Source organism: Talpa occidentalis, unplaced genomic scaffold (assembly GCF_014898055.3).
Source record: "Talpa occidentalis isolate TD23 unplaced genomic scaffold, MPIMG_talOcc4v2.1 talOcc4.5, whole genome shotgun sequence".
NCBI lineage: Eukaryota > Metazoa > Chordata > Mammalia > Eulipotyphla > Talpidae > Talpa > Talpa occidentalis.
The window spans coordinates 98020928-98046766 of NW_023604861.1; the positions used below are offsets into that span (position 1 = coordinate 98020928).

Consider the following 25839-nt stretch of genomic DNA (forward strand, 5'->3'; position numbering starts at 1 on the left):
GGCTGACTCTCAGCCAGATTGACGGAGAATAAGGCCTAGGGAACTCTGGGCAGGCTGTCACTTCCTTCTACAGCTCAGTTTCCTCATCTGAAACATGAGAACCTTGACAGTGTCAACCTCACAGGGATACTGTGCCAATTAGATGAATGATTATGTGTGAATGATCAGAACATGTACTCAAACAGGAAACAAGCAGCGCACCTGAGTTACCACCTGGCTGTGGCTTGAGCTACCACTGTGTTTCTCTCCTGAGGATGGACCCATCCTCAGGAACAAGGAACAGAGGGATGAAATGGGAAGGGAGGAAAAGGGACAGTGATCTGCACAAGTATCTGTGCCACATGGAATATCATGTTTCAGGTGAAAAGTTCCTAAGTACAGCAAACTAGCCACTGATCATCCATGTGGAATCATCGGTGGCACAGACGATGCTTACCAGAGACCAGCAACAGGACTTGCATGCAGAAAAGAGGTTCCTCACCACTGCAGCCTGGGCAGCCCTGCTATTGCCCCTAAGTGAGCAGGCTGCTAGAACCAGGGATAGCAAGCCCCCCAAAGGATGACTCAGGCTCAGAGCAGCTTGGAAACCATCTATACTGGCAACTACCTCCCACACAGCAGCCATGCCACAACATAACTCTCATAATGAAGTGTTATTCTCAATACCACCACCATCCCCCCTCCCCTAGCATAATTCCTGAAGGACTCCTCAGAGAGAAGCCTCTTATAGTGTAGCTCAGTTACCTGAACACCTTCCAGGCCCAGCAAAGTGCACACCCACCCCAGGGTATCTTTGCTCCCTGCCCAGTGTCCGGTCCAAGGAAGGCATTCAACCCAACTTCATGGAATTAAGGTTAATTCAAACTGTCAAGTCTTTCAAATATCCATCTCAAATATACATGTCATCTACCATTCATCTATGATTCTTTGTAGAGAAAGGCAACAGTATATATTTTAAAAAATAAATATTTACATTTCAGTTGTTAAAGATGTAAATAACTGCCATGGAAAATCCACAAAAAATAACAATTTTCGCACCTACCCAAAATACTGAAAACTTATTTTTAAGACAATTATGAGTCAAATTACATGCTGTATAATTAAGATTAATTTTTTTTTAATTATTTTTTTTTATAGAGGCATGTTTTTTTTTTATTTATTTATTTGTTTGTTTGTTTGTTTGTTTATACAAGCACTGGGTACAGTCAGAAGCGCGGGAGGGTGAGAGAATTCACCAGAGCCAGAGCGGGGAGCAGAGCAGGCAGAAGCACCGAAGTACACTGCTGAGGGGAGCAGCGGGCGGCAGGAGAGGTCTGCGCGCCATGTGGGACCCTCCTCCGGTGGCCGGGGAGCAGCTGGGGATCGAACCGGCACCGCAAAGGCTGCCGGCAGCTTCTCAACCCAGCGCTCAACCGCTGCGCCACCGGGGAGGCCCCTGTATAATTAAGATTACCAGAGCAGGAGGTAGAGGGGAGAGAGCAAAATGTGTAGGGGCCCACTGAACTATGGTGGAGGACTATGGGTGCCTTGGTGGTGGGTGTGGTGTGGGAGCATACATCTGAGGAAGTGTGATCCCATCCCTCTGTATTACAACAATGTTGTAAACCAATTTACCTCGATGAAAAAGAAAATTCTATCCTGAAGGATCATCAAGATTATTCTGCATCCTATTTACAGCCTTGGTCTGGAGCCAGGCTCAGTCAGATGGACCTCCATTCTCATACTATTTATCACTTTGTAAAAATCAACATTCATTACTGATAAGAAGCTAAACTGATGAGAACAACAAAATTCCAATCACTTTTTACACATAAAAGTAAGTAAATATAAAGGAAAAATAATCTGCATGTCATTATTGGTATTTGTCACCCTCTGGTGGTCAACCTCAGGGAGTTTCTGTATCAGGAAACTGGAAACATAAATATCACAGATGGCCCCTCTGAGGACCAACCAGACCAAGTCCTTCATCCCACAGGACTTCCCCAGAACTGAGCAAGTCCTGCTACTCTGCATGCATGTCTGTGTGTGCGTGGTGTGTATGTACTAAGAATAACTACAAGCTGAATAGAACAAGAGGAGCAGTGTGAACCTGTATCCTCAAAGGACACATAATACATCTGAAAACACAAACACAGAATGAAATGCCATTTTTAACTGTCCAACATCAACCTCCATGAGAAAAGATGACTGGCAGTGTCACAAATGTGTCCATCTGGTGGGTGACTTTTTCTCTACAACATTCCATAGCTCTCCATAACTGTGAAATGATATATGAACTGATCACACTTATGTTCAGAATCTTTGCAGTAGGATAGGTGGGGTGAGTGGAAGCAGGGAGGGAGGAAAGGAGGAATAGAACAGGTAAGCAGATGGGTATATGGGGGGATAAATAAAAGGATGGGTGGCTGGAGAGATGGGTTGAAGGAAGTAGGAAAGGAAAAAAGAAAGAGACTTCCAGGATATTCAGTGCTCTGCTAGGCCCTGCACTAAGACTAAAGAGACAGACCACTTTCCACTAAATGTTCAGTTAGTAATGATCAAAAAATGTGATTTATTTAAAGTGACAAGAAGACATGAACACAAAATGATTCCAGAAGATAGAATTCTTGCCTCCTACCAAGAATTAAATAAGCAAGAATCTGGTAAGTTTTTTAGTAGTAACCACAAAAATTGAGGTTAGGAATCTAAGGAATCTAAGTGGGCTTCAACTCAGAGGAAAGTGTCATAGCATCTGGTCACCAGGGCAAGTAGAATGTCACCCTGATGCCACCTGCCCAGCCACAGCCCCAGCAAGTCACTCAGGCAGAGGCATGGCACTGCAGAGTGAAGTGCAGGGGCCAGAATATGGTAAGAACATGGACATCAGGGGCATACTGGGGTGTGTCAGAGCCTAAGTGAAGGGAAAACCCCTAAACAAAACAACAGGAACATACAGTCTGCTCTGCTGTGTGTTCACCCAAAGCAGGACTGGTCCAAGCCTCGCAGCACCACATCCCTCATGGTTAAAGGTCCAGGAGTGCTCAAAGGAGACGAAGATTCCCCTATCTCCTCTTCCTGGTTTTCTAACCCCCCATGAACCTTTACAGTCAGACGGTCTTGAAGGTCATTCAAGGATACAATATCCCTCAAGGCCCCATTATTAGGGGGGAGACTCTCTTGAAGAAATGGTCTCTTACCACCTTCCACAGACTCTCTATTCATGTCCAACAAGGCTCACTGTCAGAAAAGGTCATGTTATGTGACTATCACAGGTTCCCAGCGTCCCACCTAAAACCAATTTCTTCCCTTTGCTCTCCCTTCAGCCCCAGCAGACAGGAAAAAGCTGACCACTGCCTACATCCTGCAACCTTTATGACTCAGATGGTCAGTCCATCTCTCTTCTCTCAAGACCAACGTCCTTCACTGAACCCCAGGAAGAAGGTCAAATGGCATGCACCCCACCTCTCTCTATCCCACACCTGTGTCTAACCATAACCACAGCCACTTTCAGCCATGTCCAAACTTGGCCTCATAATTTTCCACCCTTGACTCTAAGCAGCCACCACAACTGAGAGGTAAACATGTACTCTGTACCCTATTTGTTACCTTCACGGTCTCAGACATCATTCTACTCATCAGTATACCTGAACTTGGTTATATAAGCTTCCATGTCCCTTCTAATAATAAGAGCCTTGTATATTGGTAATTCAGTATATGCAGGTACTGGTGTAAGTCCCTCACAGGTATTAACTCATGCAGGCCTTGTAAGAGAGTGTTGTTAATAATTTTAGCTGAAGAAAAAGCTAAAATTGAGGGTATGTAGTAAGTTGTAGAAAGTTTGAAGGGAAATGAATTTTATTTGCCTTGGTTTATAAAACCTGCAAATAATGGGTTTGAAGAGAAACAATGATGTTGGAAATTTGACCGTATTGCATTATTTGGCCGATATATTCATATGATGGAAAAAAGACTGTTTAATCTTTTATTGTAAAATGTTTCTGTTAAAATGAGATCCTAGTCTTAAAAATTTTGTCATGACAGATTTACAATGTTGATCCATCCAAGTAAATGTTGACTATTTTGTGAAATATATTTGGCCAGTGAAAATGAAAACAAACAAAAAAAACCTGTAAATAGATCAATCCAAGTGATTTCTCTGTATAAAAGAATTAAATAATTAAAAAGAATCACACACACAATCACCATTAAAATAAATAAATAAATAATGATTTTAGATGCATGCAGAGGTTCAGCAACTGGCCAAGGTGTTGCAAAGAGGCAGGATGCAAAATCAGAGGCTGGTTCCAAAGTCCATACTCTTAATGGCCTCCCTGCTGGGTGTAGAGTAGGCACCACATTCCAACTGCTTCCATGCATGCCAATCCCATCTCAACTGAACAAACTCACATGGGGCTTCTTCCCTGTGTCTGGCTCAGTGCAGGGAGCTAGGCTGAGATGAGGAAGAGGACCAGGATCCCCCAGCTACAGTCCTGATTGATCCCTGTGGTGCCATTCTTCCTCACCCAAGGACACGCTGGCCAGCTCATGGCCTTCAAAACCTCAAGTTGTAACTCAGCTAATTCAGCAGCCCAAGCATGTGCCCAAGCACCTCCAGCTTCTAAGTATTCACTGACCATACTGAGCTGCCCCTATTTCCAGTTAATTCTATTATATCTTAACATCCACACAGCAATCTTAAGTATACAGTATGCTGTGACCAACCTTCCACAAATGGGGCCATTTATGTCCTTATAAAGGTCCATCAGAATCAACAGATGCACACGGGTGTACCAAGGGAGTCCTCTCAGAGTTGTTACAAGGAGAAATGAGCTAATACATGGTTTGTGATAGTAATAATAGCAGTAGTGGCAGTGGGGGAGGGGAGGTAAAGAAACTCAGTAATTCGTTGAATTTTTACAATGCTCCCAGAAGGTGGCAACTTTTTTGCCTCTTTTTGGGGGAAGAAAAATAAAGTTCAGATAAATTGAAATTAGGACCCAGGCCTACTGCACCTCATGTCACACCCATAGATTTAGCATAGACTCTGAATCTATCTCTAAGGGGCTTGGTGGGACACCACCAGGTTTTCTCCTTACCCAGAGTTGGGAGCAGTGGCCCCACCCTGCCATCAGGGAGAGTCACATGACTGTCCCTCCCCCCAGGATGTGCTCTGCAGTATTCCTCCCCTCAGTGACCTAATCAGGCACACAGCAGATTCACCAAAAGCGGGTGAGACAAACAAGGTCGCCCATTCTCTTCACTCAAAGAAATGAGTGCAGTAATAGCTGTCTCCACAGGAGCGGGGCTTTCACAGCCTTCTGGGGGGCCTGGAATGGCCCAACACCCGGGTCCCGTTCTGGCAGTGGGTTTCTCCCTCCCACACTCCTGTAGAGACAGTTCAGGAGTCCTGACTTATCCTCAACCTCCAGACCCCGCAGGAAGGCCCTTGAACGTCACTGGTGCCCCCAGTAATGCACACCCACCCCACAACTTCCTGACCATGGGGCCTCCTTCCCAACTGCAGCGCTCGACCACAGAGCTTCCTTGCAGTGGCTCGAGCCAGCACTCGCACATAAGGCCGACCTGAAGAGGGGGGAGCGGGGGGAAGGGGCCTTGCAGACTCAGGACGAGGGAGCAACTCACAGACATCTCCCAGTCAACAGGAAATGAGCTGAGGGTGGGCGTGTGAGCAGAACAAACACACATCGAGCACTTATCCCTAGTAACAACCATGGCGGGGCTTTCCATGCGAATTCTAATTCATTCCTCAGACCTTGAACACACAGCAGCAGAAAGGTCAGCAGAGGCCCTGCCTGCATGGCTAGCAGGGAAGACAGAAGCTGCATCTCATACCATTAGTTAATTATCAACGTAATAAACCCTGGAAGGGGATGGGGGTATGCAGTGCCTTGGGAACAGATGATGGGGACCCCAGACATGGCGTGGTCTTTCTCAAGAAGGGACACTTGCCTGAGCTCTGAAGTGTACACGAAAAGGACCCATGCAAAAGGTGGGCAAGGCTGGCTAGGCGGCACAGCAGGAAAAGAAAAGCCCACGCCAGAAGGAAAAGCAAGGCCATGGCCAGGAGAGCATGGAAATGAGGTGAGCAGGACAAAATGAAAGGGGGGGTGGGGTGCCAGACACAGAAAGGAACATTTGATCCTGGGAGCACTGGGAGGCCATGGAGGGCGACAAGGGGACTGGGATTGTGCTGGGCACTCAGCACTGCACCCACCTGTTCTGAGCAGGGCTTCTCCTAGTGTAGCCCTCCACCAGTAATGTGGGCACCACCCCGAAACTTATTAGAAATGCAGATTCTCCCACCCACCCGCAATCCCCCAGCTGCTGAACCCCTGGAGGTGAGACAAACCTATTTAGCAGCTGCTTTAAAAGGTTAGGGAGACTCTTGGATAGTGGGGACCTGCTTATCTTTTGCAAAAATACTTACTTCCATACAAAATTAACCTGAAACAATGGGCTAGACCACTTACATTTCACAGTCCCTCTACTTTCACCCTCCAAACTCACAGTGACTCTCCCCACCTTCCTTCCTCCTTCTGAAAAGGCTTCCCAGCCTCCCCATTTAGGCTGCCCCCACTCAGACCCCCAACTCCCAGCCCCGCCAAACATCTCCGTTTCCTTTTCCTTTTGTTCCTGCTAATCATTTAATTTGGCATGGCATTCTGGACACAAGTTAGAGGACGGCTAATATGGCAAGGCTTTAAGAGAAAATCTGAAAGTACTGAGAAACATTATGAAAATGAGAGATAACCATGAAAAATAAGACATCTGGGCAAAGTTTAAAAGGACCGGGCATGCTCAGCCTTGAGCGAATGTCACTGTGGGGAGCCGTGGTGACAGTTTCCTAATACATAAGGAATGCACGGAGGAGAAAGGGATCCGTTTTTCCACTCATCAGCAAGAGCAGAACAAGCAGGGCCGTCTTATGTTTCAGCCGAGAAAACATCTGTCATGTGTTTGAGCTGTAAGAGAGGAGGAGCTGCCAAGGGGAGCTGCTGAGATCATCCTCGCCTGAGCGACAAGCTCTCGATGAGATCACACTGGCCCGGGTCGCTGTCCACCAGGGTCAGCCACATCGGTGTTGCCCAGGGCAAGCCGAGTCTCCCTGTTACCTGGCAGTCTGACTCCTGCCAGGGCGGGCGCCAATTCAGAACACAAAACACCTCCACCAAAAGTTTCAGATTCCCTGTTACCTGGAGACCAAAGCCCAGGCGCTTGTTGCATGGAAAAGCCCACTTACTGCTTTCCTACAGCCAGCCCCCACACTCCCAGCAACAGCACCAGTAGCCACCACATCAGTAACAGCTTTGAGATACTGAGCACCTGATCTGTGCAGGCTGCACCCACACCCTCACTCATGTCTCACCCAAATCATAAGGCCCATCCACCCATAAAGAAACTGGGTAGAGGGGCTACTGATTTGGCAATGGCCCCACTGCTGGTCATGTCCAGACTGAGATTCCAGCCCAGGGTTTTCTAACTTCGGAGGCCACAATCCACACTGTCAGCAACAAAATTATGTGCACCAGATACCTGACAAGGAACTGATCCAATTGTGGTCCCCCAAGACTCTCCAGAGTCAGCAGGATGCTGGCCCCTCCATAATGTTCAATGAAATGAAGAATGGGTACCTTTTAAAAATCACCCATTTTGTTTCCTCTCGCACTGCTTCTAATCTGATGGTTTGTTTTTTTTAATGTTTAACTGTATTTTTTAAATTAATTCATTTATTTTTAACTGAGGTAATTTTGGGGTATCCCCATCAGGTGTGACCACCACAGTGTATCCACCACCAGCTCTCCAATATTCCACCACAAACCATTGTGCTTCCTTCCCTCTCTGTTCTTACTCACCGCTCCCCCCCACGCCCCGCCTTGGTGCTTCAGTGCTGTGGTCAGCTATCAAGGGTTAGTTTCTCAGCTTGTCTTTATCCGACTATTAATTTAGTTACTTTATATTCTACATATTAGTGACCACATAAATACCACCTCAGACCTGTGAGAATGGCCAATATTGATCTGGTGATTTTAAAATCTCTGCTGGAAGCCCCCTCTCACACTGCCCCATCTGCACTGCCCTAGGCCGGCACCTCAGAGCACACCACCAGCCTCAGTGAGCTAAGGGGGCTGCTGGAGAACAGGTAACAGATGGACCTCCCTGTACACCATCACCTATCCCAGTACATAACAGCACAGGGTCTCTGCTCCACCTGCGAAGCCACTGGCCAGCAGTTTTATATCTGCCCCGCTGCCATCCGTGGGGCCACTGTGCAGATACTGTACCCACCACTTCAGATAACCCCACTCATATGTTCACCCCATCTTCTCTGCCATGAAATTGTCAGTTCATCTGGCTCCTCTCATTTTGCCTCTTCCTGGAGTCCTGAATCATCTGAAATGGTTTCTAGTGTAGACTTGAAGAAGTCACTCTCCGCAGCACTGACACTGTGCTAGCATCTGGGCCGCACCCCTGTACCTTCATCACGAGACTCCCCTGGGGCCTCATTCATCCAACAACTCACAGAAGGGAAGCAGCTGAGCCACTCCTGATGTGGGATTCAGAATTGACAACCCACCTCGTCTCCTTCAAAGAGCCACCAAAAAACAAGTGCAGAAGCAGCACCCATGGGTGGGCATAAGGCCAGTGGCTCAGCATTGAGTGTGGGCTACTACAGTGCCACAGCTGCATGCTCCAGGGGTCACTGCTTGTGTCCGGCAGCCTTTCTGCAAAGCAAGACAGACCCCAGGAAAGTGAGTAAATAAAGAGTCCCCTAATATTCAAACAACGAACTGGTGTCTGGCCTGAAGTCAGGTGAATGAAATTTATTCCTTCTTGATGGGAAAACAGGATTCAAGTCACAAGTGTATATCCACAGGTATCTTAATTTTTTTTCCAGCTTCACCAAGCTCAATGGAGTTTAAAATAGGCTTTGCCCTCATCCAAAGAGACAGAGAAGTTCCAGAGAATGAGAGAGCTGAGCCCTGAGAAGGAGGGCCTTCCAGAATTTGTCTCCCCTGGCTGCTCTTTCCAAACCAATCTATGGGAGGATTAGGGGAAGGGGAGGCAGAGAAGGCTTCTGGAAGTCTGACCCAACCCACAGTTGGACTCCAAACTGTGATGCTAAATGTCACAGCCCAAACAGCCATGTGAGCATCAATGCTCCCCAATAACTCAGCCAAGCCATGAGGCCTTCACCCACATGAGTCAGCTCTTAGTTGCTCTTCCAGCAGATGTGTTTGTTCTGAACGACCTATTCTCCCGGGGTCATCTTTTTGTGGTTCACTGCCACACTGCCTATGTTCCACCCACCATAATCAGCAGCACACATCTGGGATGCAGATGAACGGGATCCCGTGGTATGAAGGCGGCAGAAATGTTCTCTGTGAATGGCCAACCGACACTCCCTAGCATCTAACCAATAATCCTGGCCCCACTACACCAATCATGACTCGAGAAGCGCAGCTCCTGAAATTGTTACCCAGCCCATGGAACACACAGAGAATAAACAGTGAGATAAATTAAAAACAGACATAGTCACATACCTTCATGGCACCCAGAGCTTGGAAAGTCACAGCTAATCTCGTAGGGGTCAGTGACGCCAGCATCGCATTGAATCTTGCACTCTTGTTCTTAATCAGGGAATGGTACTGCCCGTCTGGAGCCACGGAACCGAACCTGCAGTGGGGAAAGACAGGGGGAAAGAGAAGCAGTGTTAACAAAAAAGAACACAGCACCATTAAAACCAAGTCAGGAGACTCCCATGTGCACACTTAAAAGTTACACAGGTTTGTGCACCCTGGTACCTCCCTCATGAGACAGCAGAATTGGGGTGCAGGGGAAGATGCTCAGAAGGGCTCAATTCAGGAAAAGGAAGAACAGATTTCCCACCATGACCAACCTGAGACTCTAGGGTGGCCCCTGACAGAGACACAAGGACCACCACCATTAAACCAACCAGGAGCCCAGGTGTGCAGACCAGACATCAATGCACTTTTTTGCTTGAGAAATAATTCACATAGCATACAGTCCTCCCCTTTATTTTTTTTTAAAGATTTTATTTATTTATTTATACAAGCACTGGTACAGTCAGAAGCGCAGGAGGGTGAGAGAATTCACCAGAGCCAGAGCTGGGAGCAGAGCAGGCAGAAGGACCGAAGTACACTGCTGAGGGGAGCAGCGGGCGGCAGGAGAGGTCTGCGCGCCATGTGGGACCCGCCTCCGGTGGCCGGGGAGCAGCCGGGGATCGAACCGGTGCTGCAGAGGCTGCGGGCAGCTTCACAACCCAGCGCTCAACCGCTGAGCCACCGGGGAGGCCCTCTCCCCTTTAATTTAAAGTGAACAGTTCGATAGTTTTAAGTATATATGCAAGGTGTACAACCATTACCACAATCCAATTCTAAAACTGTCCCTACTCACCCCCAAAAAAGAAAATTATTCCCCAGGGCCTCCCTGGTGGTGCAGGTGGTTGAGCGCAGCGCTATGAAGCTATCCGCAGCCTCTGCAGTGCCAGCTCGATCCCCGCCAGCCACAGAGCAAACCACAAGGTGAGCAGACCTCTCCTGTCGCACCCGCTGCTCCCCTCAGTAGTGTATTTCATCAGTCTGCCTGTTCTGTTCCCCGCTCTGTCTCTGGTGAATCCTTTCACCCTCCCATGTATCTGGACTGTACCCCGGATCTTGTATAAATAAAATAAATCTTTAAAAAAAAAATCATTCCCAAACACCCCAGCCACCAGGTCTGGAAAGCATTCAACACTTCCTACCTCTATGAATTTGTCTGTTCTGGACAATTCACACAGCTGAAATCAGACAATACCTGAAATTGTGTCTGCTTTCTTTAACTGAGCACACACATTGTTTTCTTTTTTTTTTCTTTTTTTTTTTCTTTTTGTGGGACCCTCGCCGGTGGCCAGGGATAGAACTGGTGCTGCAGAGGCTGCGGGCAGCCTCGCAACCCAGTGCTCAACCGCTGCACCACCAGGGGAGGCCCCACATATTGTTTTCAAGGTTCATGGATGTTGTACCATACGTCGGTATTTCACTCCTTTTTATGGCCCAGTGATATTCCATTATAGATGTACCATATTTTGTTAATACACTCAACACCTAAAATGTGAGTTGTTTCCACTTTTTTTTGTTTTTTGGCTACTATGAATAATTGTGCTGTGAACATTTGTATACAAGTTTTTGTGTGAATTTATTTTTTCAAAGATATATGTTTGTTTATTTATTTATGCATACAAAAACTGGGGTGTAGGCCAGAGGTGCGGGGGCAGGGATTGTTGAGAGGATTCACCGGAGACAGAGTGTGGAGCAGAACAGGCAGATTGACTGAACTACACTGCTGAGGGGAGCAGCGGGGGAGTCAGGAGAGGTCTGCTGTGCCATGTGGGTTAGCAACCTGGCCAGGAATCAAACTCATGCCGCAGTGGCTGGCGATAGCTTGATAGATAACACTGAGACTTAAACCCCTGCACCATCAGGGAGGCCCTGTGTGAACTTAGGTTTTCAAGTGTCTCCTGGACAGTGTTTTCATAATACCCAGAAGCAGAACGTCTAGATCATATAAAAACTCTAAGCTTTTGAAGAACTGACAAATTCTTTTTTACGCTTTGATCTTAGCCAAAAGGCCGAGAAGCGATGACAAATTCTTTTTAAATCAGCAACAAGGTTTTACATCACCATTAGTGACAGATGAGGATTCCAATATCTCCACACGCTCATCAACACTTATGGCCTGGTGATATTTCATTATAGATATACCATATTTTGTGTTATCTTCAATCTCTTTTATTCTAACCATCCCAGCAGGTGCAAATACTCCTCCCATCATGTGAATCATCTTTTCACTTTCTTCAATAGTGAGGCATAATTTTTTTTACATTTTAATGAAGTCTGATTTATCTATCCTTTTTCTTTGGTGTTTGTACTTTTGCTATCACATCTAATATCACTGCTCACACCAAAGTCACAAAGATTTACACCTGTGTTTTCTTCTTACATTTAGATGTGGGATCCATTTTGAGTTAATGTTCATGTGTGATATGAGGTAAAGATCCAACTTCTTGTTTTTGCATCTCTATGTCCAGTTGTCCCAGCACCATTTGTAAAAAAGACAAATCTTTCCCCATTAAGTTGTCTTGTCATCCTTGTTGATGCTCACACTTAATATAAGAATTTATTTCTAGACTCTCCAAGCCATTCTATTATCCACACCTCTATCCATGCCAATACCAAATGTCTTGACTACGATAGCTTTGTAGTAAGTTTTCAAATCAATTTTGTTCTTCTTTAACAAGATTGTGTCAGTTATTCTGTTTCTTTCATTTTCATATGAATTTTAGGATCAGTGTCTCACCTTCTGCAAAATTTAGAGAGATTGCATTGAATCTGTGCATCTGTTTACTGTCCATTATTGATCAAGTGATTTACCAACTTCCCAAAAGTTAGACTCCCCCCTCAAAACATCTGTGTGGCCACAGCTATTCTCTAGCACTTGGGGTGGTGGAGGCAACTTCAGTGCCAATTGAATGCCTTTAAAATCAAAACTTGCCTGTCAAGAAACACTCGCAACCCTCCATATGTCCTCATATTTTCTACATATCATGTAGCCCACTATCATTTTCCTTTCTGGTTGAATCTGACTTTCTAATCTCTGGTGTATTGGAGGGATGCTAAGCCAGTGGGTCCAGCTTCTGAGAGGATTGACCAGGCTACTAAGATCTCATTAGGGTGGGTAAGGGCAAGGGAACTGCACGTCTTTGTCTTTCCTCCCCTCTTCCACATCTCCCAGAGTGGAGTGAGGCTGATAAGTGACCGGGAAATCTGCATGCATCTCTAGGGGAGGTTGGTGGTACTCAGAGCCGCTGTCTTGGACACTGGTAGCTCCTAAGGGGGCCTGAGGGCTTTACCACCTACTGGAATAACTACAAAAATGCTTTGATGTTCCCATTTTATTTCTTGCCAATTCACAGGAGGGGCAAGTTAGCAAACAGAATTTGGTCCATTTTAACTTTGTTTCCCACACATTTTTCTTAAACTTTGGCATCCACATTTCACTGTTGGCAAGAACTTACAGGCAACTAAAAGGCGTAAAGTGTTAAAAGAAAATCTGCAGGAAAGCAAGGAGACAGCTGATTATATATAGCCTGATTGCTTGCTTTTTCACAGATTAAAATATGACTGTGGCTCAGGATTTTTATTGGATACATGAAATGCTGCTGAGAAAATTAAAGCTAATTGGTGTTTCTTAGCCTCTGCAAAGAACTCCTATCCCCAGAATGCACCAGAAGAAGCAACCTTCATCTCACTGTTTAACCTGCCCTGACCCCACAGAGGAATGCTGGGAAATGATACTGAACCTCTCTGGGCAAGGAGTACTGGTTATAACAGCCTCCAAAGCTAAATGGTGGTGCCTTATCTCCTGCCAACACAAAGGAGGCAATAACACTACAGTAATTGGTTTATACCAGCAAAAAAATTTTAAAGGAAACAGCCTAAATTCCCAATAATAAAGGATTAATTAAATAAATTATGGACTACTATGGCAATATTAAATTGATAATGTATATGTTCCATTGTTGAATAAAATCATTTGATATAGTAAACAGAAAAATAGAATTTATTAGTGTGTATGACTGAGTAAAAATCAAACATATCTATCTCTTTAGATATTTTATCACAGAGAAAAGTCTGAAGCTATATACATTAAGGTGTAACAAACATCATATATGAGTGATAGCATTTGAATCATTTTAATTTTTTTCTATTTTCTTATCTACATTTTCCAATGAGTTGTCAATACATTTATAGTAGTGGTTAGGAGATGACAACCTGGACACACAGCCCATGAGATCCAAGAACCAGGCCTGGGTGGGGAGAGCAATGAGATCATATACATAGGAAATCTCAGTTAAGGAGGAAATTACTCACTTATCCAGCAGATTCTCCCTTGGAATCCGAACCTTGTCAAATATTAAAATTCCATTATCCACACCGTGCAGACCTAGAGAGAACAGAAATGAAATAGAGCTGCAGGGGACACATCTGTGCTGACATCAGAAAAAACGATCGCTGCTACTTCCCAGGCCTGTCTCCACTAGAATGCAAAGTCTTTGCTTTACTTCCAGGATGGCTGATGCTTTTCTATTTGACATAGGGCTTGGGGGCAGGAGATGCTACTTGTTTGTTTCCTTGAAGAGCTGTGCCTTGTGTGCAGCCTGCATGTTCAGGGCTCAAGTGGGGCCTTCAGAAAAGGCACACCTACCTGGTCAAACTGGGATCAGGAGAATTTAGGCAACTGTAAGGACATCAAGCTGAACACACCAGAAGGCAGGAAAATTACTCCCTGAATAATGCAGAACTCAAACTCCTCCTCCTTCCCACTACTTATTCCCAGGACAAGGGTGAATTTTTCAAAGCAAATGCCTGAAAGACAAGAGAAAATGGCCACAAGGACAGGGGAGCTGAGCTGACTCTTGGTTCCTGAAATCTGCCAGACCTGGTTCCTAATGACACCTATCAGAGTTTGGGGTCTACTTTTTTGTTCATCTCACATTTGGAGAGATCTAATCTGGAGCGGGGGAGATCTTGATTTAGCATGTGTCTTCATTTAGAACATCACCCCTTGACAAGGACACACTTGCATTAAGTGCTTACAAGGAAACCAAAGCAGACTTTCTGAGGTTGCCAGTGTTTTAAATGACTGGCACCACTTCACAAGAGCTGGGCCCACCCCTCTGCTCAACCACACTTAACATGCAAGGTGCTTTCAAGAGGCTGGGGTCTGGGAAGGCCTCAGGTTTCCCCTGGGAGATACATTTAAAACATTCACAAACCAGGCCTCCCTGGTGGCGCCAACCTGGTGGGCCAACCTGGTGGCAGTTGAGCACAGCACTATGAAGCTGTCCACAGCCTCTGCACTGCTGGTTCGATCCCCACCGGCCACGGAGTTACCCACAAGGCAGGGCAGACCTCTCCTGTCTCGCCCGCTGCTCCCCTCAGGAGTGTATTTTGGTCGGTCTGCCTGTTCTGTTCCCCGCTTTGTCTTGGGTGAATCATCTCACCCTCCTGCACATCTGGCCTGTACCCTGGTTCTTGTATAAAAATAAATAAATCTTTAAAAAAAAAAAAAAAAGAGGATCCTCATATTTAATAAATAAATAAATAAAACATTCACAAACCCACCTGCAGCCAGGGTGGCACTACCCCTCCATCCAACGATCACCTTCCCCTTCTTGCCCCTTCACTTCTTTTTTTTATTTACTTCCCCCCTCCACCTGTTTCTTTGGCTTGGCTTGGCTTTATTTTGACTGGAGACAACAGGTAGAACCTACAGGTATGACCTGTTTCTACCCAGTTTATGGGTTAAATTGTGTCATGACAAAATTCATATTTCCTAGTGTCTGTGAATGTGAACTTAATTGGAGATAGGATCTTTATAGGGGTAATCAAACAAATAAGGACATTAGTGTGTGCCCTAGTCCAATGACAGTTAACCTTATAAAAAGGAGACATATGAGCACCAACAAGCAGACAGGGAGACCGCCGTGTGTGCATGAAGGCAGTCACCTACAAGCTAGTGGGTGAGGCCTGAAAAGATCCTTCCTCACAGCCCTCACAATGAACCCACCTTGATAGCAGACCTCCAGAATTGAGACAACAAATTTGTTGTTTGAGCCAGTCTGTGCTATCACAGCCCTAACAAACCAGCACCCTTTGAATTCATCAAGGGCCTCATGGACACAAACACCAGACTGGCACAAGAAAGACAGCCTCAATCTGCCCCACAGAGCCTGCAGTTCAAGAGGAGAGGGGAGAACAAACAACTCAGGGCAAAGCTGCCTCATTGCTAGAAAATACAAGAAGCTGGGAGGAAATGAGACCAACACATATTCATAAATGGCAATCTGAACATTCTCTAACAGTTCTATATAAAAGACTCTAATCAGGCTTCAAAATCAGGGCATCTTCTCTGGAATTGTTGTCAATGCCTTCACTGCTTTGGTGATTTAGGTTAGCTTCTCCTCGAGTGGGGAAGGGAGCAGGCTGGAAGTGCAAACCAGGATAAAAAAGGGTCACCTGGGGACTCACCTTCTTTGTACATCATATCAATAGCTGTCACTCCTGGATACAAGTTTCCATTTTCATCCCGAACAGGAACAATGAAACAGTGGGGCCCTGAGGAAGACAAAGAAACATTTACTAAACAATTCTTTTTAAATAAGAAATTAAAGCTTTATGCATTGCCTAAAACAGTATAGATTCATTTTGATCCTGTAATTTATTTTTTCTATGACTGTGCACTACACACAATAGTGAAAATGTGAAAATATAACAATAAATTGTATTGTCATATATATTTAGGAGATAAAAGTTAGCATTAGGGCCTCCCCGGTGGCGCAGCGGTTGAGTGCTGGGTTGCGAAGCTGGCGAAGCTGCCCGCAGCGTCTGCGGCGCCGGTTCGATCCCCCGACTGCTCCCCGGCCACCGGAGGAGGGTCCCACATGGCGCGCAGACCTCTCCTGCCGCCCGCTGCTCCCCTCAGCAGTGTACTTCGGTCCTTCTGCCTGCTCTGCTCCCCGCTCTGGCTCTGGTGAATTCTCTCACCCTCCCATGCTTCTGACTGTACCCAGTGCATGTATAAACAAAAACAAACAAACAAACAAATAAATAAATAAGCATGCCTCTATTAAAAAAAAAAAAAAAAAAAAAAAAAGTTAGCATTGACTTTTTTACAGGCTGAAAACATCCTTGTGAAGTGGGTTTTCCGGGTAAAGTACTCACTGGAAAAAAGAAATAGCAAAGAGAATGATTTTAGGTGTCTGTCACGACAAACCTTGAGATCTTCCATTAATGATGAGCTGGGCAAAGACAGCTGCATAATTCCCATGCATTGCATTCCCGATGTACATCTTCTCAGCATCTTCACACGGTGTGTCGATTACAAACTCCTGTTCAGAAATAGCAGATTGGCTGAGTGTTTCCCTTCCTATGGCTCATTGCAACTCAAGGCAAGGAGTTACTGCCACGTTGTACAGCAGGACACACCCAGGTGATTTCACTGCATAGGAGCAGGCAAAAATCATCCAACTCAACCTTGTGAGGGCAACACCATTGTTAACCTCAATTGTCATCTCGATTTACATGGAGCTCACCTTCTCCTCAACTCTGGAAATGACTGGGATTAAAGTGCTTTGTCAGCAAATAATTCAATCAGGAAAACAAGTTGACAATTTGGGATGGTTAAGAGCTATCTACCCTGGTCTCCCCTTATATTTTGAGCTATTTGACTGAGTCTGTCTATTTTATTTTTTTTTTTTTTTTTTTTATTAATAGAGGCATGTTTTATTTATTTATTTATTTATTTGTTTGTTCGTTTGTTTTGTTTCTACATGCACTGGGTACAGTCAGAAGCGCGGGAGGGCGAGAGAATTCACCAGAGCCAGAGCGGGGAGCAGAGCAGGCAGAAGGACCAAAGTACACTGCTGAGGGGAGCAGCGGGCGGCAGGAGAGGTCTGCGCGCCATGTGGGACCCTCCTCTGGTGGCCGGGAGCAGCCGGGAATCGAACCAGCGCTGCAGAGGCTGCGGGCAGCTTCGCAACCCAGCGCTCAACCGCTGCGCCACCAGGGAGGCCCAAGTCTGTCTATTTTAATGTACAGAGTCTTTCTCTAATTATCAACTTCATTCTCTATAGACTACTTCATCCTGAGGTTTGACTTGTAAATAATCTAACACCCAAACCCATAAAATCCCTTGTGATATGTATTCAGCTTTCCACATACCACTCACTCCTCAACAACCCTACCTGTGAGGGTGACAACAATGATCTACAGGCCCTAGTAACATGAGTCCACATCTGTCTGCTAGATATTGCCTCTTCTGGACAAATCACTGGGTTCCTCGCCCCCTCCACTGCTGCTTGGCCCTTAAAATATTTTCCTCAATGACGTGAGTCTGTTGTTTAAATAGCTCCCAACTAACCACAGGCCCAAACTGTATGCTTGAACATGAACAAGACCAACAGACAGCCACCACCACTCCCACATGGCTTAGAGCCTCAGCTCATATAACTCTGATTATTCTAAAAAAAAAAAAAATAGTAACTCATGTAAGCCTTTGGGTAACTGCCTGAGAACCTGCCTCTCCATTTTCCTGATCGATGAATGCAATAATGAAAGAGTCCCCCAAAAGCTTCATACTTTCAAATCCTTAAACGGTAGCACCTACAAATAAATATCTGTCTTATAAGGGGAGGAATCTTGGATGTAGCATCCAGTTTGTCTCCATCAAATGACAAATGATTCTGGTTGAAAACAGCTGGAAACTGACACTGGTCAGGAGGAACATGTGGGGCTTTTGGTTTTCAGTCTCTGCTTAAACCTGAGTCTGCTTTTTCTTTCTCTCTGGAAGCCGGTGCAGGGTCACAAGGGAAGTGCTCCCCTTCGCTGTTCAGTTCTCCCTAACCCTGCTCACCACCTGTGTTACGGTTAAGCCTCTGGTCAAGGAGAGACTGGCTAAAACTGCCAGCTCTGAATGCAGGGCACCAGGGACAGGTCAGGAGTGCAGAAGAGAGGGCAGAAGAGCAGAATCGCACATGTAATGAGAACTGACACTATCGAAGATGTGGCTGAACTAAACCAACAAGCTATTGATCATGTAAAGATTATTTCAGACTCCAGATTTTAAAGTGTACGGACTCCACTGTGCCGCTGGCCAAGAAATACAGTTCTGAAGCCTAAGAAAACATTCTCTGACATATACTTGCACAGGGAAACTTAACATGTGCAAGGGCTTTTTGTAAATGGACAAGTTGAATCTTTTTAAGAGCAGTCTCCAGAGACTGCCCTTGTCTTATCAGGTCAGCCAGAACTTCTCAAAGAAAGGAGTTATTTGAGGCTAAGGTGCAGTAGGAAAACAACAACAACAACAAAACATCCCGTGTGGCTAGGGGATGCTTATACCTCAAGGGAAGGAAGGGAAGTAACAGAGAAACAGTGGTCTGGCAGCGAAGATCTGGTAGGGTGGGGAAGAGACAGGAGGCCCTCGTCTCTGTAAACATCTGATACACTCTGGGAAAGGAGGCTTGTCACTTCTGGCAAAAACACTTGATTTGGAAAGTTTGCATCAGCCAAAATGCTGGCATTAAAGCTGGATCTAAATAATGCACACCATGTGTGTCGGTTCCTATTATAATTATTTGTTGAAGGCCAGCAAAACGGTCAGGGCTGTAAGCACTCAGAAAAGATGGCTTTGGCCAGCGAGCTCTTAGCCTCGTTTATTTTTGCTATTTAACATAGTGTGAAAATAGAACTCTCTCTTACCTCTCACTCTACACACCACTACCAAAGCCACCCTCCAAAAATTAAATAAAACAACTAACCCACAGGAATGAATAACTAAAAAATGCAAGCGATTAAAACAGTCCTTGAGGGAGAGAGGGCTCATTTGATATGCTCAACATTTTAAAAGGGAAATGAAGGGGAAAACACAGAAACCAATGAAGGAGAAATCCATCTCCTGCTATGTCAGTCCTAGGTGGCCAAGCTTGCGACGAGCTCCTTCTCCCTCTCACCCCCACAGGAGGCAGAGTGTTCACCAGAGTCTCCTCATCATTATGACTTCAACTTTGCAACTCCCCTGCAGAAAGTGGCAGCTGCTGAGGCATACCAAGAAGCTAAATCATTTATGGTGTTTGGGGAAAATGGGACCAAAACAGGGAAATGATTTTTTGTGGGAGGAAATAATTATGAGGAGAAACAAATAAATAAGAATTGTGGGTGATGTTTCTTTTTCTTTCCTTTAAAGACAGCAAGGTGACCTCCATATCATAGCTTAGGAAGAGAAAAATTGGCCAGTCAAGACCCAAAAGATGGCCAGTCAGCATCCATCACTGAGTAAAGCTAAGCTGTTCAGGGCACGCACACTTGAATCTAAGACTCATTAATTGCATAGTCAGAGGTTTCTAACCTTTGAGAGCCTCAGACTCCCAACAACGTTACATACCGAGGTGCCCAGTATAAGTGCTCAGTTAACAGTAGTCATATGCTCTCGTGCTTATGGGTTGCTTTTGTAATGAAACATATGCTGTTACACAGAGGGACCAACATGGAGCCTGCCACATAGCAAGCACTCAATAAGTGGTAGTCCTTATTCTTGTTCTTACCAAGACCTTAGACATCACTGACTACTAATGAACTATCACAAGGGCCGGAGGAGATGTAAGACCCCAACCAATATAACCCTCGCCTGAACCTGTCTTCTAGACACTGACCACCTCCAACTAGCAGGAAAACCTGCTAATAAAAAGCCAGATTCTAAAGGAAAAATTCAGCAAAAATGAAGAATAAAATGAATGACCGCACATACACACACACAAGACACCTACACTTTGTTTGCTCCACATACCAGGCCTTCAGCCAGACCCTCAGCAGATAGGGTGGAACATCCAGAACAGCCATTTCATGGGGTGATCTGGGCCTTCAAAACACACACTTGCATAAATATGTTTAAAAATAGCTTTCAAGATAGAACTTCAAATTTTATTTATTTAGGACTACTGAACAGTAAACAAGAGATCATCAGCAGAGAGAAACATTTAGAGGGGAGTAGGAGCCAAAGAGATGGGACTCCTACTGCAGGCTGTGACCCACTAGTGGACTGTGAGATCAGTTCTAGAATCTCCACTAACATTTTTTTAATTAATGAGAATGGAAGGGAAACTATTGGAGTTCTTCATATATAGTAAAGGTAGTAAAAGTAAGACTTATTTGTGAAACTAGAGTTCTGGTGGTCATGTAATTGTGGTGCAGTGTTGGCTGGCATAAGACTCGTGAAGGCCGAGCATCCATCCACCTCCACTCAAATACTTAGATATTTCTTCTGATTCTAAGCACTTCTGATTTAGAGGGTATGAAGTTGGACTTGAAGAGGAGAGTCTAGTTCTGTCAGAGTCCTGAACCACAGAAGGATGGAAAGAATCCTTACCTGTGCAGAAAGATCAAAGGTGGCCTCCGTCTGGATCCCTCTCACGTTGCTCCCATGGCCTCTTTCTGTCATTGCAAACATCCCAGTGTATTTCTGCTCCTGGAATTTACCAGATGTTAAAAGAGAATTAGCTAGCCAGATGGTTGCTCTAACTAGAGATCATTAAGGAAGTTGGTAATAGAGTGAGAGGGGAGTTGGAGATAATGATAAAAATTCAGCTGGTGACAGCTAACATGATAACAACATGACAGATACAATGCCTTACAAAAAAGATAGTCTTGAAATTCTCATTTTAATTAAGAATTTCCTGCCATAAATTCTCTGATTTATTTTCATTCTCAACAGACGCACACACACCCACCCCCAGCTACTCTAATTTTTTTAGGACTGTGCATAGAAGACATCTATTGATGTACACGCCATACCTGGAGTGGCTGAAGCCACTTAGTTACATGTCCTGGGCTTCCGAGATTGCTGACTGCACCACCGAACAGCCAATAAATGATCCCACACTGGAAACAAGGACGACAGAGAGCACTGTCAGCAGTAGACACAACTCGGTGACAACTCAACCTACTTGTCAAACTCCGTTCAGGAGCATCTGTTCTGCTCACCAGGTTTTACCTAAGCCCCACCAGTGGCAAGGCTTCATGCCCTTCCCCTTCGCTGCCTGCCACATTCCAGTTCCCCTCTGCAGACATGGCTCATGGTTCATACTCTTGGAGAAGCCATTCCAGCAACACAGAATCAGGCCTCCATCCTCAGGAAGGCCCAGATCACGCCATGTAATGGCTGTTCTGGATATCCATTTCACCTTATCTGCTGAGGGTCTGGCTGAAGGCCTGGTATGTGGAGCATACAACAAAGTGTAGGTGTCCTGAGCCCAGGCACCCACACAAACAGCGCACATGAGTCCTGCCATGAGACACAGTCAGTAAACAGAAGGCTAAGGGAGAGGTGATGCTACAAAACAAGCAGTCCTTCAGCATGGGATGAGACCACTGGGTGCAAATCCCTCCTCAGCGACCCACTGGCAGCGGGGACTTGGACAAATGAGTCACTTGAGTAAAAAACACCCCCACTCACTCTGCACTCACCCTGCCAGGCAGTGCTCCTTGCATACGTGCTCACTGGTGCTCACAAGCACCTGGAGAAGAAAGTGTCCTCACCCCCATGTGACAGACAAGGACACTGAGTTCAGATAGAAAGCAGCCTGCCTATGACTGCACTCTGAGAGAGTGGGCAGTGTTGGGGTTCAAACCTAAGGTGCCTGATGTCTAATAGTACTTCACAAGGTTGAAGTAAGGATTCCGTGCAGGACAAGCACTATGTCTGCTCTGCAAACCCTGGGAAAGTGTTGCTGATGAGCAGGAGGAGGTGAAGGGTGAAGAGGAAAAAGACAGGAAGGAGGAGGAGCAGGAAAGGTGGTTCTGGCAGAGCCATTAGAAGGAAGCGGGGGACTGACTGCAAAGACAGAAGGCTCAAGCATACAGACATTTTCTGTCTGCAGGTCAATGCCCCTTCCCCACCCCAAACAGCCACATGGTTCCAGTTTTCCTCTGGAGAGACCTCCTTCCCCCAAAATCAGTCCCAGTGATGGGTGGCTGATGCTGGCCTCCACCTCCAGCTTTAGGAGGAGACTGAGACCCAGGAGTGGCTGACCTGTACAACATCATGTCTACAGGGATCCTTCAGGGTGGACTGTGATCTGGGCAGGCCCAATCAGACCAGCAGCCACCAGGCTGATGGATGGGCTACTGAGGAAGAGAAACTCCCTCTTGAAGTGACAGATCATGGAGGAATGGAGGCCTGGGGCTGCTGACTGCTCCTGCCATCACAAGACCTGCGGAATGAGGCCAACATGCGGGATCCAGACAGAGCCTAGAGATGAGAAAGACCAGATCCCACACACCCACACCTGAAACCTGCTGCACCTGGATGCTTCAATTACGGCAAGAAGTAGGTATAATTTTTGCTTAGGCAAATTCAAAGAGGTTTTTTATTTTTGAGATCACTACAATTGAATAAGCCCTCATGGATCCTGCACCCACAGTGCAGGGAAGTGGCGCAAACAGCAGGGTCACATGCGCCCATGTGACACTGGCAGCCTGAGAGGGCACTTCCTCAACACCCACAGCTCTGACCGAATGAAACATTCTGACATCACAACAGATGAATTTCACGGATGACATCTGCCACAGGAAATGCTTTTTATTTGAAGAATCATAAAATATCCTCAGAAGAAGCTTACTGCCCTGATTACTCAACCCCTTCTCTGCAGAATCCTCTCAGACACTGCAAATTGCATTATTAATTCTGACACAGGAAAAAGGAATCAATGCAAATGGTCATTTTTCCCATAAACCACCTTGGAAATCTAGTTAAAGAATATTTTTCTAAAACCTAAAGCAGGTTGAATTTGCCATCCCTAAATCTGTTTAGTCAGCAGATATTGTTTTCTTTACAGTATCTTCCTTTTATAGGTTTTAAAATATTTCCTCCTCTTTAAAAGAAAGAAAAAATTAAAGAGTGTTCCATCCACGGTTTAAAGGCCTCCATTCACTAAATGCTATTAGTTGGCACATTGGGCTAAGTGAGTGAAATCTATAGGTTTGCATAAAACTGTAGCAGTTTAACACAGGCAGGGCCTTGTGGCCCCAGTCCACACAGTTCATTAAAATATGGGGATCTCCCTCCAAGTGCTAGCCAATGTATTGCCAACGTCACATTCTCTGAAACCTGACCAAATGAGGATAATGAATGGGAGCACCTGGGGGTTCCAATCAGGAGACCCCTGATCTGATGGATGCTTTCAACACGTGCTTCTTGCGAGGAGAATGGGCCCCACTCCAGGGAGGGGGCAAGCAGGCCCTGGTCCCTGTGGTGGCGGCAGCCCAGAATGTAGTGGTTAAGGAGATGAGAAGTAGAGGGACTTGCGGCAGATCCTGGAGATAGCTGATAGGTTGGATTTGGAGAAGAGAGCAAGAAAAGACTGCAGGTGACCCAAGGGGCTATGACAGAGTCTCTGGATGAATGGAGCCCATTAACTACAGTGGGGAAGCTTGATGGAAGAACCGGGAGGAAGGGATGAACTCACTAAGATGGGACGCTGAGACTCAATAAAGAAGAGCATCAGTCATCAGAAGGGAACAGTGCAAAGTGTCCTCCTGCAAGGGCAGTGTCCTCTACTGACATCGCTGCCCTGTGAGCACCCTCGTCCCCAGGCCACCTAAGGGAACAGGACAAAGACAGATGTTTGCTCTGGGAGAGACTGAGAAAAGCAGTGGCAAGCAAATTTAAGGGGATAGTGGAGAAACACCTAACAAAAACTCTTGTACTTTTGTTTGGGAAAGATCCCTCTCTCCTATTTCAAGTATCCAGTGGGAAAAAATATCAGCTGCACCCTCAGGAGCATGACCACACATGCCCACTAAGAGTCTGCAGCAGCAGGGAACTGAGGTCAGACAGATTGAAGGGGCCTTGGGTCAGGTCTCTGAATTTTAAATGATGACTAGAAGGAGCAACATCCCACAGCAGCAAGGAAAGTTGGTGACTAGAGCTGGAAACACAGGTTGATTCGACTTAGTCCACTACCCAGAAGACTGGGAAGGGCTTGGGCCATGTCTCAGGGGTACAGCCCATCCACATGCGAGGCACAGCATGGAGCCCCTTATAGGCATCATCAGTCTCCATCTGAACACAGCCCATGAGGGAGTATTAGCAGTGCCACCTTCACAAAAGTGAAAACTAGGGTATAGGTGAGGGAAAGAATGTGCCAGAATTGGGACTGAGTAGCCACACTGAGAGAACCCACATTATTCTGACTGTCTCCCTGCCGCAATAGACCCGCAAGCTCTGTTATGCATGCAGGAAGCTGCGAGCACCGCATCCATGAGAGGCCAGGCCCCTCCTCCACAATGTCCAGCAGGGTTCTCCTAGAGAGGCTTCAAGTGGTCTTGGGGTCTTTTCCTTCCAAGAGTAAATGGGGTTCACTAAGGCACTGGAAGAGTTTTTTTTTTTAAACAAATGGTGACCTCAGAAAAGAGAATGCTATGGACTGATTTGTATCCGCCCCCCAAATCATATGCCAAAGCCTTAATCAATGCCCAGTGTGATGGCATTAGGATATGGGGCTTTGGGAATTAATTACACTCAGATGAAATGTCATGAGGGTGAAGTCATGAGCCCCCACAGAAGGATTAGTGCCCTTACAAGAGATACCAACTAGTTTGTGCACACATGCATGTGTAAGCTCGCCTCTCTTTCTCTCTCTCTCCCTCTTCCTCTCTCGTGTCTCTCTCTCTCTCTCTCTTTCTCTGTGTGTGTGTGTGTGTCTGCCTCCCATCTTACTCCTCTCTCCACCCCATAACCCCCATGAGGGAGACACATCTCACTTCTCACAGTAAGAAGGCAGCCATCTGTAAACAGGGAAGAGGCCCCTCACCAGAAACTGAATCAGCTTGCTCTTAGACTTCCCAGCCTCCCAAACTAAGAAATTCACTTATGTTGTTTAAGCCACCTGACCCATGGTCATTTATCACAGCAGCTCAAGCAAAGCAAAGAGTAAGATGATTCAAATGAGGAAAAAGGAGTTGTGGGGAAGAAAAAAAGGAAGCATGTCACTTTTCTTGCAGCCTTAGAGTCCTTCCAGGTTGCATCAGCACATCTGGCAGAAGACCTTGGGCCGGCTCCCAAGCTCAAGTGGGGATCCAAAGCCTTCTCCTTCCCTGGCACCTCTCTCTTTCCTACCCCCCTGGCCATGAATCGCTTTCAGAGGCAGCCCATGGCCTTGCCAGCTCTTGGCTGTGTGAGTACAAGTGTGTTTGTTCAAAGCTCTCAGGGACGCCCAGAGCC

General features: G+C 45.9%; 1 protein-coding gene across 1 annotated transcript in view; it reads right to left on the reverse strand.

Moving 5' to 3' along the window:
* Positions 1 to 25839, reverse strand: part of ACOXL (acyl-CoA oxidase like) — a 301583-nt gene that overhangs the window by 241194 nt on the left and 34550 nt on the right. Inside the window, exons 4-9 of the mRNA XM_037527835.1 lie at positions 21411 to 21497; positions 20986 to 21084; positions 16837 to 16951; positions 16092 to 16178; positions 13932 to 14004; positions 9543 to 9675 (exon numbers count right to left, since the gene is read on the reverse strand). Of these exons, the coding sequence (XP_037383732.1) occupies positions 9543 to 9675; positions 13932 to 14004; positions 16092 to 16178; positions 16837 to 16951; positions 20986 to 21084; positions 21411 to 21497 (594 nt within the window). The remainder of the gene's footprint in view (positions 1 to 9542; positions 9676 to 13931; positions 14005 to 16091; positions 16179 to 16836; positions 16952 to 20985; positions 21085 to 21410; positions 21498 to 25839) is intronic.